Here is an 18,906-nt window from a genome sequence, read left to right on the forward strand (position 1 = left end):
GAGAGTAGTTATTTTTGCTACAGTTTCGAATATACCATCTCCCATAATCGTGTAGTCAAACTTATTACATATTCCACACAAAAAACAAGATCCCAGGTTTTGTGCTGAAAATTACTGCAATCTACTATGAAAAATATTTAAAATGTGAGTGCTGTAAGTACTACTTTTGTCAATGATTACAGATGTTTTATTTTACTTGATTTTTTTGGCTTTCCATGAGTCTCTTTAGTTTCTTAAGATTATAAGTCTAACCACTGGATAAATGAAATGCTAAATAATTTTAAAACCCAGAGAGAAACAAAGAGAAAGTGCATGAAGGAAGCATGATGTATAGTGAATGAAACATGGACTTTGTAGCCAACTCTTCTGCTTAGTTATTATGCGATTTGGGGTGAGTCTTCTGCACATTCTGACCCTTAGTTCTTCATTTGTAAAATGAGGATGATAATAAACTACTTGAAAGATTATTGTGCGGATTAGAAGTAATATACTAAAAGTGTCTAGCACTGTTCCTGGCATATAGTAAATATTCAATGATAATTATTAAATTATTAGAATCATAAACTTATATATTAAAAAGTACCTATTATGCGTAGCCCTCTACAAGTTAGACCCTCAACCAATGGGTAGATGTTGACTCAACTGAGGGGGAAAATATTAGCAGATGTTCTCATAGAAGGCTATGGAGAGAAGGCAAAACTTGAGATTATCCTTAACGAACTGATAGAATCAAATAATTAATAACGTTTGCAAGAGCATAACTGCCTAAATCTATGTTTGCTGTGAGGTACAATAGAGGTAAGGTTTAAGACACACAAAAGAAAGCTAAAAGCTGAAACAAGTTTTAAACCTTTCTGAAGTAGCTTTATAGACGACAAACAATGCTAAAAGGGAAGGAGCTGGAATAAAAGATAAATATGTAGATATCCAGCAGTGACTCAATAATTGACATCTTGGCAGAAATAAGGGTCACCCAGAAGTATCTGAGAGAACTGAAGTCTTTCAACTAAAGACTGTTGTTGAAATAAACATGAAGTAAATTTTACTAGTTAACCAGTGAAGCTTAAGAAGTCAGTGTGCAAGATGACTGAATGTACTAGAATTGAAGACACTAGAAGATCATTTAGGTCATCAACAAATGAAGTAATATACAGCTGATTGAAAAGACAGATGGTGAAGAAGAAGACCTGTAAGAATGTATTCCTGTTAGAAATAAGGCACTTTAAAATTAACTTCACATTTAAAGCCATTCAGAATGATTGTTAGGTTACATGTTAAAGTTTTAAAAACAAGTAAAAAATAAAAAAACATCTATTATTAAAGAGAAACTATTCTCACAATTGTTAAAATGATAAGAAAAACTTTATTTAAGACTATTGCAATAGGGGTGAGAAATTGTCCTTAACTCCAAACACAACAAAGACAAATGGGTATTTATGGCCAAAGAGCAGATTAAGGGTGTCAATAGATGGAAAATAACCAGGAGGAGACATCAAAAGTAGGCAGATTCTTGCTAACAAGATGCTTGCTAAGGACAGGCCAACGACTTACACATCAAAGTTGGGGATGAAGAACTTGATCAGATACCCAGGGTGGGGGGATGATGATGACTTAGCAGGATTTTTTGCTAAGACTGGTTTCAACTAGTTGAAAAGAGGGTTCAGAAAGACTTGTCTAAAGTTTGGTCAAGGAGAGTGTCTTTGTCAGTATGTATAGTTGATGGTTTGCTTTTGTACTGTTGATAACATTTGACTTGACTTATATTACCTGAAATAAATCTATTTCAATATTATAAGAAAATTTGAAAATAATTCCTTAATAAGTTTGAATATAGCATATCTCATTGATGTATTAAAGCACATCCAGCTTTAAGAGCACCTCCACGTCCACTAGGAACAACTCTACAAGTCTAACTGCAGCAAGAGAGAATGAATACCAAAGGAGGGAGTTAGGAAAGGTTACTGAAAGGATTTGGGGTGCTAGGGTTAGTCATGGGGTGGTTTTGGCAAACATTGGTCAGAATCTGTAAGTTACGCAGTCTCTGTCAGTGATTGCATTTTCAGAACTCATAAGACTGTGGGCAGTTACTGTTGGATCAGTTTGTCTGTGGTATTATCTTAGAACACAGTGGTCCAAATAAATTGGTGTTAAAAGAGTTTGACTTTAGGGGACCAATATAGATAGTCTGTGATCACAATTTGGTTGATATAGTTTATCTGATTTGCCAGTGCATTTTGCAAATCATGGTTTCTGTCTACACTTGTTACTCTGACAATTTAACTGGAACATCCTTTCCCATCTACTTTATCTGAGATACTGTTTAAAAGATTTAATTTGCCGCCATCTAGTGGGCAAATACTTTCACCTTTATATTAAATCTAAAAGAAATGAATTTAGACATATAAAATAGAGTTCACATGCTGTGACATTTGTTACTTACCTTTTCTTTCAGGAAAATATCGTCAACAACAGAAATGATTTAATGTTCCTCATCATACTTCCAATACTCTGAGTGTACTCTATGAGTGTTGAATTGGAGTTACTGATTATATTGTGTGCAACAGTGTATTTTTTTTATACGGTGTTAACATTTATAACAGTGCATCATATTTGTAAAACTGAGTTTTAAAGCCAAAAAATTTTTAAAGAAAAATTTTAAACTCTTTTAATCAGGATTTAAAAAGTTTTAATCAAGAATACCTGATTTGCACATTTTTAAGACAGGGATTTATTACATACAAATTGATGACCAATGGGGCTAACCTGGCCCACCATTCGGTTTTAGCAGATTGACTGACATTTTAGGTAGGAAGTAATTTGACTGATGAGAACATCTATTACCCTTCTTCTCTCATTTCTACAGAGAGGCCTTCTCCTATACTCCCCCGAAAGGAACACTGGGGACTAATTCTGGTCACTCCCTCCACGTCATTATTTGAATACCCCCCAAGAAGAAGGATTGATTTATCAAATTGGTGAAAGTAGGGAAAGGAGTCCCAGTTGTGCTCTTCAATCTAGCTTTTCCAGCAGTACAGCTGATATTTGCTCCTTACTTCACTTCTGTATCTACTTTTTAAATGTATTCAGAACTAACAGGCAAAAAGGGGATGTAATTCGTATTGCCAACAAAACCCAGTATTTTGCATGTGTACGTGTAAAACAGGACAGCAGTAGAATTAGAGGAAGTGGAATCAGTGGTAAAAGTCTCTGTTTCTTTAGGGTTTAGAGATGAGTTATAAATAGAAAAAAAAAGATCTTTGGGAGGCAAAGCACGAGAGAGATACTGGGGAAAAGTATTGAAGTACATGCAGGAGTTGAGAGAGTGACAATTTAAACAGGTCATTTCAAGAAATTCAAGGCAGAATAGCCCTTTATATTCTTAGAAAGTTTCTGACCTGTGTCAAGGTCCTGGAGCATATTATAAAAGTTCTTTTCTTTATACCTCCTAGTAGTAAGATAAAGAACCTAAAGATCAGTGAAACTGAAAACTGGAAGAAACAAATGAACACGTATTGAACATGGATGTGTTCCACTAAATAATGCACCAGTGTTGTCATCTTTCCTCTCACTCTCCTTCTTCCCCTTTCTGCTGTTCCCTTCTGGTCTCAAAAGGGTGAGCCCTGCTGACTGTTTCCAGGCTTTGTCATCAACTATACCCTAACAGGTTTGGTCTGTGGGAAGATGAGAAGAAAGAAGAAACCAGGGTATTTCTCTCTTCTTGCTGCCTTGGGAGGTTCTCTGCCAACAGCTGCATCTTCCCCGTGACTCCAGTATCTGCCATTTAATACCAGTCCGTGAGCTGCAGAAACACTGCCTTCTCCTCTCCCTCCAGCCCAAGGGCTGGAGCAGCTTCCTGCTGTTGCTAATCTCCAAGGTGCCTCACTCTCCTCTGGTTTCTTAATCTTTCCATCACCTACTTAACCAATTCCTGGTACTAACTTCTCTTTTAAAAAACAATTTGTAGAGTGGGGTTGTGCGGGGAGTCAGGCGGGGTCTCTGCTCCCGCTCCTCACATAAGAACGCAGGACATGGTGAGGCCAAAAAGGAACACCCACGGAGACATAGGTAGGGGAGTCATACCACTATACTCTCGCTGGTGGCTGGGTTAGAGACACAGGAAACAGGAGTCACACAATTCTCAACCCTCACTCCTCTGCTTGCAGGCTCAGCCACCGTCTCCTTGCTAGCCCCCATTTCTCTGCTAGCGTAGCCACAGCAGTTATATTAGTGGCCAATGGCTCACTGGTTACAGCTGACGGCCAACTAGCCACAGCTGATGGCCATCCAATCACAGTTGATGGTCATTTACTACCTGAGCCACCACCTTTCTATGTGAGGCCGAGAGCCTGGAAACTACTTTCTGGGGTTCTGTTCCCACAAGTGGTGTCTGGTTTCTGGTTTCTGGTCAGGACCCTGACAACATGTTCCATACACACATATACACATACGTTTGTGTATAGTTTGATTCTTGTTCTGAGTCCATCTCCAACTCCTTCCTAGGAAAGCATCTTTGGTGAGACTGAGGAAAGCAACAGAGACTCTTCTGGGATCAGAATGTGGTATAATCAAGCTTGAAGAAGAGGTGCATCTTGGTAAGAGAAAGGTTTGAGTTGTAAATGTTTGGGTTTGAGTGACGCCACCGCATTGATAGACTCCATTGGCTAAGAGAAGGGACTCATGTAAAAGCACATGAACTTTATTTCTTTAGTATGCATTCTGCTTAATCCAGGCCAGCTTTGTTAGCCTGAGAGGCCTATGACTCCCTTGCATTCTTTCCCCAGATTCTCCTGCCTGTACATATACTGTATGTCCATTCGTTTTAGTCATTAAGTCCTTAAGACGTTAGGTTCTGGTCAGAGTCAAAGTCATTTAAGAATAAAGCTTCAGGTCTATGAACCATGACTAGGATATGATGACTAAACCTCAAACTAGAATAAAGTTTTAGTCAAACAAAGATCACACTATGGCCTCAGTTATGTTCAGCTGCAGGTTCATGAAAGCAGAAGGGCCCCAGGACCACCTCCCCTGGGAGTGAGACAGAACAATGCTGTGACTGACATCAGGACCTGGAGCCATGACTAATTGCTCCCTGCCTTAGCCCTGACCACTCAGTAGAGCCCACCTCCCAACTCCATAGTCACCATCATTAAGGAATTTTCCCTTGTATAACCTGGCCACTAGAGGCCATGGGGGAGACAGGTTTTTGAGAGCAATAGCTAACGTGTGTCTCTGGACTTGTCATCAACTCCTTAAATAAACCTTTGCTTTCTTTGCTGCAGACTCCTGATCCTGTCTTTTTTGGCTTGGGTGCACGAAGACAGGCGGACTCTTTTGAGTAAAACTCTGAAGACAGGGGAGAAGGATTAAAGGGCTGGGGGGATTGGCAGTGAAGATGAAGGAGGGACAGAAAGACTATTTCACTCTAGGAACCCCCAATCTCTTCACATTCATTGTTTCCCCAACCCTGGGAGTGAGGACAAAAACCCAGGCTTTTACCAGGTTCACTCCCTCCATGAATTTCTAGGGTTTTTCTGAGGTATATTAGCACATTCCACAAATTTCTAATGGCAAAACATGATCTTCAAAATTAAAAATATCGCTCACCCCAAAAAAGTTAGCAATGTCAAATATTTATGTACCTCATTAATGAGGGAACCAGTACGATGATGAGGCTGGTTGAAAAAGAATTAGGAAAAAAAAAATCCAAGTATTTGTAGTGGCTTGAAGAAAGGATAGTAGAATAGAATGCAAATTTAAATACAAAACCAAGATCCTTCAGGGCAATAAAATTGCATTTTCTGGGGTTTGTCTTTTTTTACAGGATAGAAATCAATTTATCGCTCAAATAAAATCAAATAAAATTCATTTATATTGCTATCAGAAAACAATCATGTGAATCAGCTTCTACAAGTTAATAAATAGCAACATTTAAGGTATAAAATATCCCAATCATTATTAAAATAGCAAGTCAAACAAAAGTATTCACTCCTAGAGAATCAGATAATACCTCTGTGGACCAGCTAGACAATGCCTAGCATGACACTGAAAGGACACCTACTAATCTCTTCTGCTTATTTCTAAGATTTAGATACGTTTTCTTGGCATTTTATTAACACCTGAAGTGCTGCCTGATTCAAGTAAAGAAGACACGACAGACCTCTTCTGGCGGCTGCCACTAACTGACCTGAAACCAGCTTTCGTCAGGCTGTTACCCTTCCCTCCCAACAAGTAACCTCAAGGACAGACTCCAGCTAGAGGGACCCACCATCGCAGTTGGCCTGGGTCTGAGAGGTTTTCTGAAACATGGGACTTTAACTAGTAAAACCAGAAACTCCTGGACAAATCAGAACAAGTTGTTCATCCTAACACAAGCTTATTCCTTAACTGCAGAAAGGAAAACAAAACAAAATAAACAAACAACAAAAAAACAAACAATGTAATGTAACATAAACCAATACTTTACTGAAGTCCTTGGCATATCAAAAGACAACAAAGAAAAACTCAAAGACGGACATTACATATAACTAGTCCCAGAATCCCCTGGCCAAACCATCCGAAAGCAAATGCTTCCCCACGTATCTACCCTTAGTTCCTAGTCTTCTGCAGGTTTAACTCCTGCACATATGCGTGTCCGTCAGCATAATCATCCTGCCCAGAATTCAGAGCCAGGACTCCAAAAAGGGAGAAACAGGAGAGTTTTTCATTCTCAACGGAAACAAACTTCAGAGATGTGGCTTTATTTCCAAATAGAAAAACACCTTTTAGTTATAATGCAGAGTAATTTTACTCCTCACTGTCTTACATCCCTTCATTTTAGAATGTGATATTGGTTTGCCATAGGCAAGGCCTTATTTAACTGTTTGAATTTCTTTCCTAAAAAGAAAGAAAGAAAAGAAAGAAAGAAAGAAAGAAAGAAAGAAAGAAAGAAAGAAAGAAAGAAAGAAAGAAAGAAAGAAAGAAAGAAAGAAAGAAAGAAAGAAAGAAAGAAAGAAAGAAAGAAAGAAAGAAAGAAAGAAAGAAAGAAAGAAAGAAAGAAAGAAAGAAAAAAAGAAAGAAAGAAAGAAAGAAAGAAAGAAAGAGAGATAGCTGACCTCAAAGGCAAATTCAAGCTTCCGCATTTATAAAAACAAAAAACTGCTTGCAACTTTAAAATTGTAGGATTTTACCCTTCAAAATATGAGTTATTTTATATTTTCCAATGATGGTTACAATAATACATTCCACCCAACAATCTCTAGCACAATGTGACATGGACGGCTTTCCATCAAGAGATCTGATCTAAGTGTCTTCCCCTTGAATATGGGTGGCTTGTGACTACAGCCAGAGATGACTTCTGCCTGCTGAAGCTAGGTCATAAAGCAATTCAATAATTATCATCCTCAATTATCTATATGCATATCTATCTCTATCTCTCTATATAGATATGTATATCTATATCTATAGATACATATTATCTATAGGTATATAATATATCTCTATCTATAATATAAATCTCCATCTTTCTCTCCCTCTCCCTCTCTCTCTCTCTATATATATATATATTATATATATATGTGTATATATATATAATATATACATATATATACACATTCTACATATATTTCTGTATATTCTATATTTCTGTATATAGAGAGAGATAGAGATAGATATTATAGGAGGGAAAAATCTATCTCTCTCTCTATATATTTCTATATTTCTATATATATAGAGAGAGATAGAGATAGATATTATAGATATAGATATACATTTATATCATATATCATTAGTTTCTCATGTGTCCCTAGTCACAATTAAAAAATATTATAGCATCTATATATTTAAAATATTTTTTAATTGTGACCAGGGACACATGACAAGCTAAGAAACTTATTCACACCCAACGGTAGATAGGAGTGGAAGAAACCTCTCTTCTTATCACCCCTAATTATTCCTAATGACCTATCAGCTGAAAACTCAATTAGGTCCTCCTCCTTCAATTTTTGAAAGCAAAGAACTGGAAATCACCAGACTTGCATACTTGCAAAAAAACACAATTTTACTCATTAGTGTCACTCACTATCTCAACATGACACTATTACTTCATATAGTCACTTTATTTGGCACTGGAGGATTTATATATTAAGTGAAAGCAGCACAGTAAGATTCTGGATGAGTAAAAGGTATGCCCTGTTTTAGAATGTAGAAAAGAACAGTAGTGAAAACAAAGGAAAGAAACAGGCATGGCACCTCTGATATGGCCCTCTTCCAGCCACAAGTCCTCAGGCAGAGTACACGGGGAGTTCAGGATCTGAAAAGTGATTCCCTTAAAACTGTCCTTACTCTTCAAAGTGTTCATGTAGTTCATGTACCGGGGTTAGGCCACCACATTAACTCATTTTATTCGTCGAACAACACCATGAAGTAGCTGTTATTATTAACCTAGCTTTTTACACATGAGAACATGTGCACAAAGGGATGTAACATCATTTGTTCAAGCTGACAGACTTACCAGCAGGTACAGCCAGGATTCACATCAAAGTTGTCTCTAAAGCCCATATTCTTAGGCACCATCCTGTAACCTCTTACATATGCTGTAAATGCGAATACATGCATGCATACCACATTTTGCTTTGAAGATGGATGTCAGAAAAGAAATTAGGATGGAAAAAGGAATGTTAGGTAAGAATAAAGGAAATTACTGATGATCTCAAAAATTATTTGTTCTAAATGTATAATACTATGTATTTAATATTTATTTAACTCATAGAAACTTATAACTAGAAGGAAAATGATACCATTTTATTTAGTTTTCTCTGTTTGTCAAGTGCTATACTTTCATAAAAATTTTTAGGTCCTACAGTTTTCTACTTGCTAAAAATCTTTCTTTTGCTGCTCTTCTCTACTGGCACCAGGAAGAAACTGTCAGGAAAGGAAGCATGAAGACAAATCAGAATCTTTCTTTTCCAGTTCTTGTTCTAAAATCTTATTTGTCCTATTGTCTCAAGAGCAGAAATAAAGAAAAGGTGCAATTATTGTCTTTGGGAAATATGAATCTCTGAATTGATTTTATTGCAAATCCAGGAAGGTGTTTTTTCCTCTTTTGCTCTCAAGAAAAGGAATGGATTAGCTCTTTACCCCTTTTTTTCCCTCAAATAATGACCGTTTTTCTTACATTTGTATTAGCTCTAATTTATTGATTTTTCTTGAAAATCTCCCAACAAATTTTTTATGAACTACTTCAGAAAGGATCCATTTAAAGTGTTAATAATCTTTAGATTTCCACGTTTAGAGGAGTAAATCAAACTAAGTTCCCATTTAGAATATTTTCTTTTCCTGCATAATAAAAGACAAGCTGGCATTTGGAATTGTGATCTTCAGACTCATGTTTCCATTAATTTCTGAATCTGTCTTTCGTTTGATTCATGAATTTGGAAGAGACTGTTGGTAGAAAGAATCCAGAATTTTATTTGGAACTGTGCCATAAATCTAGTGTCTTCCACAGTGAAACAGCCTCTCTGGGGAAATCATGCTACTACTAGTACTATTAACCTTACGAGCTCCAGGGAACTCCATTTTCCACAGTCTCAAGGACAGTAGAGTTAGCCAGTCTATTACATTTCAATATTAATTCAACAGGGTACGCAATTTTGGGGATAGAAATCAATTCTCAGAGTTCCAGTAAAGACCTACTTGTCTGAAATAATGGGACAAAACGTACAGTAACGGTATGAGCCACATAATGGCCTCATACACTTCACCTGTTCTTGTCATGGCATTTTAGGCCATGTCTATGTTTGGAGAGATAAGGGGGTTGGTGGTAGGGAGGGAGGGGATAAAACATTCTGAAACTGAATTGGGTAACCAATGTCGTTCCAAGTGTAGTAGGTTGTATATAGAGCGAATCTATCTCATTATTCTGTTACTTTCAGAATTGAGATACTATTGGTCACTAGTGTGCTCAGTAGGGCACTAAAGCTCTTTGACTACAGAAATGTAAATAGAAACTTCTATTGTTTATTGAATTTCTTCTTTTTTTTTCTTTTGTCGGTCTTTTTATGTTTGTAATTTTGTCCTAGACTGTCAGAGCATTTTCCTGTCAGTCCCAATTCCTACTCTGCCACTGTAAGTACTTAACATCTCTGAACCACACAGTTTCCTTATCTGTAAAACGTGCAGAAGAATGCCTGACTTTGTAGTGGGCATGAACTAAAATTAAGTGTATTAGAACCTACTACAATGCAAGTACACTGTGGATGCTCAGTAAATGATGAGAACGGTGGTCACTATTAGGACCAACTAGAAATCCACAGGCAAAGTACCTCGTGTAGCACACAACACAGAAAGTTGGAACTCAGTGTGTGTAAGGTGCTATTATTATTCTACAGGCAGGAACTCCTCATTCAAGTTATTTAACTTGGACACCCAGGGAACATCATACGTGAACCCATGCGTTGGGTTCAGTATTCTTCTGTGAATGGAAAAAAAGGTAATTTACTCTCTCACGTGGTCAGTTTTCTACAATATGCATTCTTATTCATGTGCAGATCGCTAGAACCCAGGCTATATCTCTCACTCTTGAGACGGATGATGGTACAACAAGGCAGGGCTTAGGAACGGTCCAGGAGACCAAAGCCAGGAGAAGAAGGTGAGAGGCAGAATTGTGGAAGACTAAGTTTTACAAATGTTGACAATAAAGGAAATTCGGTGAGGAGTTTAGGAGAGGCATATCAATAATACTAATAGTTGAGGTGTGAAGAGTTGCTTCAGCACTAAAATCCTAGCATTAAAAATGCCAGACGAATTTAGTGATAATCTTTCTTGCTGTTGAGTTCTAGGTACAGACTCTGCTGAATTTGAGCATTCACCCAATGATAACACCTGAATTGTGGGGGTTGATATGAGCTCAGGTGGGAGAATGGTTTTAAGATTCCCGTCAAGTGTCACTGAACATTAGGATCAGGTCTTCCAAAAGTATGTGTGATTCTAAGTTAGTTTTCTAGGGCTGCTGTCAAAAGTAGCACAAACTGAGGGGTTAAAGCAACAGAAATGTATTGTCTCACAGTTCTGGAGACTAGAAATGCAAGATCAAGATGTCAGCAGAATTGGTTCCTTCTGAGGGCTGTGAGAGAGAATCTATCCTATGGCTCTCCCCTAACTTCTGGTGGTTAGCTGAAAATCATGGGCATTCCTTGGCTTGTAGAAGCCTCTCCCTGATCTCTGCCTTCATTTGTTGTGCTTGTCTTTGTCCAAATTTCCTATATATATAAGGGCTCCAGTCACCTTATCTAAGGGGTCCAACCTGCTGCAGTATGACCTAATCTAAATTAATTATATCTGCAACAACTCTATTTCCAAATAAGGTCATATTGTGAGGTATTAGGCATTAGGACTTCAATGTATGAATTTAGGTGAGAGGGGTAAAATTTAACCCTTAACAGAATCCTTGGGATTATCACCTATTGCTAAGGTTCCCGGGCAAACCCCGTGATGCTATTGGGAAAGGAGTGTGAGTGCACAGAAGTAGGAACATGTGCATGAGCATATTGCAGGCAGCCAATACTAGTATATCTTTGCAGTGGGGTGAATTTGCCAAAATAATGAGGGATTCATTGGAGAACTGAATGGGAAAAGAGCCCTGAGTGTTGGGAAACAGTTCTTCATGTGTCTCTCTCATTTCTGCATATCTATGTGAAGTGAGCAGATTGAAGAGACCTTAAATGTTGAGGAGTTTTAACAAGTTAAGGATTTAGAGGCGTGATTCTAAAGATGTGATATTAAGAAAATGATGAAGAAAGACCTAATTTTAACATAAAATAAAATTATTCTTCTCTGACTACTGATTTTCAATTTATCTCAAAATATATAATATGAAGAGTCAAAAATAGAGAGCAATTTATTTAAAGAATAAAGGAAAGGCAATGAAGTTCTTGGTAGTGAATAATACATTTAAATGACAGTGAAAGATTCATCAGGTAATTGGCAGAGTTCAGATAAAAATAGGAACATCTAGCATTATCTAGGGAGAAGCCAACAAATTAGGAAGAATGATGATCCTTTCAATGAGGAGATTAAATTTGGAATTTCATAAGATAGTTGCTAAATGAGCATAGGAAAAGGTTTTCCTGGATATGAAATACAGTTACTCTTCTGCTATTTGGGGTCTAAAGCTTATTAACTTTTGGACAGAAATTCTGCTTCTACAGAGACTATATGATTAGTTTTAAGGGTTTTTGTTTTCATTTTGTTTTTCCATTAACCCATCATCTCTTCTTTATTTCCATTCCTTAAAATTTATTATTACCCAACCCATTTCAAGTGTTTGTTTTGAAAGTCAGTGTTAATCAGGCAAAAGTAACCACACAGTGCCAGGTTTCAGTAGCATTGTGTCACACCTCATTACAAAAAAGCTGAATTTCCATCCAAAGCAGACACTGATATCAGCAGCACTGTCAGAAAGCATTACTCCTGAAATGTCAAAGGACAAACATTAAGTGACACTTTGTGAAAGAAAATAAAAATGCATATAGGTTACCATACATTTGAATCTTGCCTCAAGGAAACAATTAAATATTAAATGTATATAATGAATTAACAGGACATACTAAAAAGGTGGTTTTGTGTGTGTGTGTGTGTGTGTGTGTGTGTGTGTGTGTGTGTGTGTTTAAATCAAATGCTATGGTTCTAGTAGACCAAAATTTTCTCCCAAAAACATGTATCTTGCTCTACAAAAATATGCTCACATTATTCTAAAGGTTTGGACCAATCAACATTACATTCATGAACTGTGAAAGGGTTGACTTCTCTGTCTTCTTTTTAAGTGAACTAATATCCATTTTGGTTTCACAGTCAGTCATGGCATAGTATTACAGCTGGTTCTCAGTAATCATTAATCCACTCATTTAATAAGAATCCTTGAATGAGAGGTAATATATTAGAGTAATTATGAGGTCGGACAATTAAGTTTGCGAACTCATCCTAGAAAAAATGCTACAAACCTCATTGCTGAATATCACTACGGTCACCTTCGAAGTACTCCCCATGGGAAGCTATGCACTGATGCCAGCACCTAGTCCACCCTTCAAAGAAATTTTAGAACTCTTTTTCTGGAATGGCCATCAGAGCTGTAATTGTATTTCCGTTGATGTCCTGAATGTCATCAAAATGTCTTCCTTTCAATATTTCATTTATCTTCAGGTAAAGAAAGAAGTCATTGGGGGCCAGATCAGGTGAGTAGGGAGGGTGTTCCAATACAGTTATTTGTTTACTGGCTAAAAACTCCCTCACAGACAGTGCAGTGTGAGCTGGTGCATTATCGTGATGCAAGAGCCATGAATTATTTGCGAAAAGTTCAGGTCATTTAACTTTTTCACACTCCCTTTTCATCAGTTCCAAATAGTAAACTTAGTGAACTGTTTGTCCAGTGGGTACAAATTCATAATGAATAATCCCTCTGATATCAAAAATGGTTAGCAATATTGTTGTAACACATTCATGAACTTAGTTGACAGGCTTCATAAAACCATGGATTTAGACATTAATCTACCTGAACTTGTATCTTATCTCCATCATTCAACAGCTCTATGCAATATTTTAGGGCCTTGATTTCCTCAAATGTAATGTAAGGATAACAGTACTACGAGGTTGCTGTATTAAGTAGGACATGCGTCTTCCTAGTCTAAAAAGCTATTGCTGAAAGCACAATCAGTAACCACAAGATTGCCACAGGGTTACGGAAGTCAATTTTGGGAATGTAATCAATAATGTTGTAAAGATTCTGTAGGGTATCTGATGGACACTTGTCTCAGGGACGATGTAGATGCCTGATCACTGCACTGTACACCTGAAGCTGAAGCCGAACAATAATGAAGGTCAACTACAGTTTATATATATATATATATATATATATATATATATATATATATATATATATATATATATTTTATTTTTTTTTTACAAGAAGCGGAGTACAGTATTAGGAATAGAGACAGTGGAAATGTAATGGCTGTATGCGATGTTAGAGGGATAGTGGATGGGGGGAGGGGGATGACCTGTGTGAGGGATATAAATGATAAATATCTAACTGTAGATTGTTTTATGCACCTGAAACTAATGAAAAAAAAATGTATCAAAAAAAAAAAAAAGCTATTGCTGGAGCAGAGGGGGCGGGAATAGGAGTAAGAGTAAGGTCAGTGCAAGGCTGTCAGGGCGGTGGACTGGGTAGATTTCCTTGGCACCAAGAGCATATGTGGCAGACAAGAAGTAACATTGCAGGAAGAGAGAGCAGCACATACTCGTGTAAAAGCATACCACAGGATAAAAGGAGAACACATCCAGGGAATTGCCAATATTCCATGGCTGCAATAAAAGTGAGTATAAAGAAACAGTGAAAGTGATCCAGGAAAAGGAATGAGATCACATATCATTAGACATGTTTTATATACAGTATTACATATGCTGCAAATAGTTTATATTCTAATATTTTAATTTTAAATTAGTTTACTTTTATTGATCACCAAAAGCAATTTAGGACCCATTATAAATAATAAAAACTGTGTTGTTATTTTGTCCTTTAATAATGATAAATAAAAACAGGTTCTCTATAATCCATCTACACTATCTTACTCTCTGGGAAAATAAGAAAATTTGGTCCATGAATGTCTATTATGATTGCCATTGTCATGAAGGGTCTTGAAGGGATTTTGGAATTTCAAGCAACCATGAGTACCATGTGACACAGATTGCTTTTCCTCATATGGTAACTGAATCCTCTTCTTCTTTTGGGAATTGCTCTTCATGTATTTGATGTGATTCTACCAATGTGTCAATCCCAACCCAGGTTGGCCAATTAAGCACCATATGTCTCTGGAATTAATGATTACTCCAGAAACTGACCCTTGATCCAAGCAGAGCCAATCAGTTCGTTTCTGGAAATTAATATGAACTCTGAATGAAAGAATCTGTCCTTCTGAGAGTGGGAGCGCTAAAGATTATGTAACCGGTGTTTTCTGGGTCAACATTAATGCCACGTATAGAAAGTCTAGCAGTATGGAAGAAAGCAGAACCAAGAGATGGAGAAAGAAAAAGAAAAAGAAGTCCTGGATAGAAAGAGTCAAGTCCTAAACCAGCACTAACCATTAGGATTATCAATTATTTTCCTAATACATTTTATTTTCTTCTGAAATCAAGACAACTGAATAGACAAAATAAAACAAACACAGGAATCTCTTCACATTTTGTCTGTCATAGTCCATTTCAGATATCTTGTTAAACATTTTAATAGAAAGTTCTGCTATCTATGTTTACTTTCAAGGGATTTGGGAGAATGCGACGAACATTAATCCCTATCCCTAATTAGAATTATCTGTGCTTAGTAAATTTATTAGGAATTCTAATTTTTCTTTGCAGAAACCATGTGAGAAATAGTCAAGGAGATTAAGAGCATAGACTTTAGAGAGCCCTATCCCAAGGGTTTGCAACAAGGGTTTTGCCACTTCCTAGCTATGTCACCCTGGGCAAGTCACTTAATTTCTTTGTGCCTCAGTTTCTTTTTCTATAAAATGGGTATAATAATTGTTCCTATCGCATAAGGCTATGAAGAGGATTAAGTTGGTTAGTATATGTAAGAGTCTTAGAGCAGTGCGGGACATATAATAAACATTACACAAATGTTTAAAAGAGAATAATGATGTTACTTTAAAGCTGTATAGAACTGCAGTATACTTTTTACTAAATAAACAAATGAAAAGAATAATCTGTGTTAAATGATTGTGGTCACTAACAACATTTCTGTTACATGGGGGATTTTGCATTAATGAAGTTTATATAACTCTGTCTGTCTCTTTGAATTATAGCTATCTTGTATAATCTTTCAGTTACTTAGGTATTTAAAAAATTAACATCCAAATGTGCATACTTAATCTAAATCATCTGACAACTAAATTGTTTCCCAAGAACTTTATTTAAGGAAGACTACAGGAATCACTAATTTAAGTAAGAGTTAGAAGTCAGTGGAGGTCGTTTCACTGGCCCTTCCATAGTCAGCTCTGACACGAGCAATGACTGGATGAGGCCGTGCCCAATTTTCAACAGTACAGTCAATGATAGAGAATAAGCTAAGTTCAGTTGATCAAGTTTAGTAAACAGATATTAGTCCACTGCAATTAAACATCGGTCCACAAATTGTATTTGTAAGTAAACTGTAACTTGCAAATTGCAGGCCAATTTAGCAGTTTTAATATTTGCTAAATATTAAGGATGAGATTAAACATTTAGAAGAGGCCGAGAACTAGCATTTTCCCTTACCAAGTAAGAGATTATCGTTAAATCATGGAATCTGTCTGTGTCTCAAGGTCCTTACTTATGAAATCAGTATAATGCTTGTCCTGTTTAATGCAAAGATTGATTTTGGTTCAACAGAAATAATTTTGATCAGTCTTTTTAAATTTATGTGATTGCAAACCACCTCTTCTATATGACTTTGTATCTTCTGGGGAAGGTCATCAAGAAGACATGATGGCTGGTTTGACCCACAAAGTGGACCCGGGCAACTGGAGGCTCCCAACTTCCTTCCTTGTGCTTGGAATATGTCCTGCCTTGACTTCTCTGCACTAGTAGCTGCCCCAGGACACAGCCTTGAGATGGAAATGTGGGGATGAGACTGTCTGGACTGGGTACGTGACTAAACCCTGTTAAGGCCTCCTGTCTACGTGACTAACCCCTGGTAAGGTCTCTATATACATTTATAAGATTTGGCAGGTGGATGCAATAATCTACTTGTCTTATGCACTCAAGTAAGTTCCCGTTCCTTTGCTTATTAAATCTGCCATCTACTAATCTAGCAGAATCTGCCTTTTTCTTTGGTTTCTCCCTACCCCTGAGTATAGGGGCCAGTTTCAGATTACACCCAGGAAGCTGCTGGCCAGGGTTGCAACCCAATAGTATCTTCAAGGCAATTTGCACCAAATACTTTTCCTATAATAATATTAATTATCAGATCCTTGATATGAAACACATACTATGTCCATTTTATAACTAAGACATACACATGACAATTAACTGGTCCAAAATGACTCACAGAGCAAATGACGGAGTCCAGATTCAAGTCCATTTTGGTCTGTCATAAAAATGTTTCAGTTTGCCTAACCCAGGATGCCCAACCTCACTTTCCTTGGCCCTCACCTCTGATTCCAGCCTTGCTTCTGACAATCATTTGAGGGCTTGCTTTGTCCCTCTTTGTACTAACACTGTCTTGCCTTAAGTGACTGCCCACGGCCTTTCCAAATCTGTGCCCTGAGGCCTGTAGGATCCCATTCATCATGCACACAAAGGCAGTTGGGGAGCAATAACATGGGGTAACTTTCAGTCAATGGCAGATGAGAGCTAAAGGCAAATGCTTCCTCCTGTGCACCCTCAGGTAGACAGTTCTGAGGTATTCCACACCCTCCTCAGAAGGATGGAGCCCTGTTACCTACAGCAGGGACCATCTTAGTAACTTACCGTTGTCTTGGCTTCTCCTGCCTCTATGTTTGACCCTCCCCTCACTGCTGCTGTCAGGTCTGCCTCCCAAACAACCACTGCTCACAAATCCTTTTTCTTAGGCTCTGCTTTCTAGAAGGTCTCAGATTAAGATATGGACTCACTGAAGAATTTTGGGAGGCCAAGTTTCAACTAAATTAAGAACTCTTGATAGCAAACAATAATGAAGGATGGAGCCTCCTTATTTTAGGTGTTGTGGACAAAACAAAAAGACAAAAATGGCAGAAAGTACTCACAGTTCTGGTCATAAGGGAATGAATTTCATTATCTAGACATTTTTCCTCAGGATAGATGGCATAGTGATAAATACAATGTTTATAAGCCTCTCGGGCAAAAACTAGTCTTCACTGGGCTTCCATAGTAATGGTTTATCTTGTTTTTACAGAGAATAATTTACTAGCACACACGTAGGTCCTCATAGCATCATTAGCTCAAGTAAATATTGTCGATACCCATCCCACCTTTAGACTCAGGTAGTGTTTTCCCTACATATACTCGAGTTCCCAGCTCCTGTTAATTAAAGTAAGTCTGCTTGCAATGGATCTTTTCCTCCAGGGTAAACAGAGTAGAAGAGGGAAAAGGAGTCAGGGTACAAAGGGACCGTTATTTCTCCTTGCTCCTTTCTATAGTTAACATACAGTTAAAGGAGCAAGTTAGGTCTAATTATCATTGGTTCACTTGGATTACTTTTTGTAGGAAAAAAGTTTAAAGATTAGAAATCCATCTATTTGATTAGGTCATTCTGGCCAATACAGGGTTATCTCATGTTATGCAGGCCTTTTCTGAATTCTGAACATCTTCACATCACTATCTCTACTATTTTCCAAAGGGAAAAAACCCAGACCAAACCAATCAAACAAACCAAAAAAAAAAAAAAAAAACCTCAATGTTACCCATGGAGATATTCCCGCACTTGCTGGACTTTTCTTGTCTCAGGCTCCAAGGTTAAATAATCACAAAGAGAACCATAGAAATAGTCCACACCATACTGAATGTTTTACACAGTTTAAATTAATATGAGAGCAAGGGTTTGTGGGGATTCACTATTAAGGTGATTGCTACTCAATATGAATAAAAGCACTCACTGGAATAAAATTAGTATGCATTGTTAATCTCCCTTGCCATCAGTGTTCCCATTTATACAACTGGGATGATAAGATCTACTTTGCACAAAGAAGATGAAATGAGAAATCTATAGAAGCCTCCTGGCCCAAAGTTTGACATATTCTAGTTATTCAAAATAAGTAATAAACATTCATTCCTTTCTTTGATATATACTCGTAGATATGAGAGTCTCTAGTTATTCGTAATTATGCCAATGTGCATAATAATACTAAAATTAAATAATAATAGCTATTAGTACTTATTTGTCAGACACTCTGCAAAGCACTT

The 18,906-nt window shown here is 37.2% G+C and overlaps 1 protein-coding gene across 1 annotated transcript in view; it reads right to left on the minus strand.

Annotated features, from left to right (window-relative positions):
- The window catches only part of SLCO6A1 (solute carrier organic anion transporter family member 6A1), an 85,887-nt gene extending 68,594 nt beyond the window's left edge, over positions 1-17,293 (minus strand). Inside the window, exons 1-2 of the mRNA XM_088796902.1 lie at positions 17,158-17,293; positions 5,222-5,343 (exon numbers count right to left, since the gene is read on the minus strand). Coding sequence (XP_088653028.1) covers positions 5,222-5,343; positions 17,158-17,293 — 258 coding nt within the window. The remainder of the gene's footprint in view (positions 1-5,221; positions 5,344-17,157) is intronic.
- Between the last annotated feature and the right edge of the window lie 1,613 nt (positions 17,294-18,906).

This window comes from Rhinolophus sinicus, chromosome 3 (assembly GCF_057876585.1).
Source record: "Rhinolophus sinicus isolate RSI-liver-muscle chromosome 3, RSI-T2T, whole genome shotgun sequence".
In the NCBI taxonomy this organism is placed as follows: Eukaryota; Metazoa; Chordata; class Mammalia; order Chiroptera; family Rhinolophidae; genus Rhinolophus; species Rhinolophus sinicus.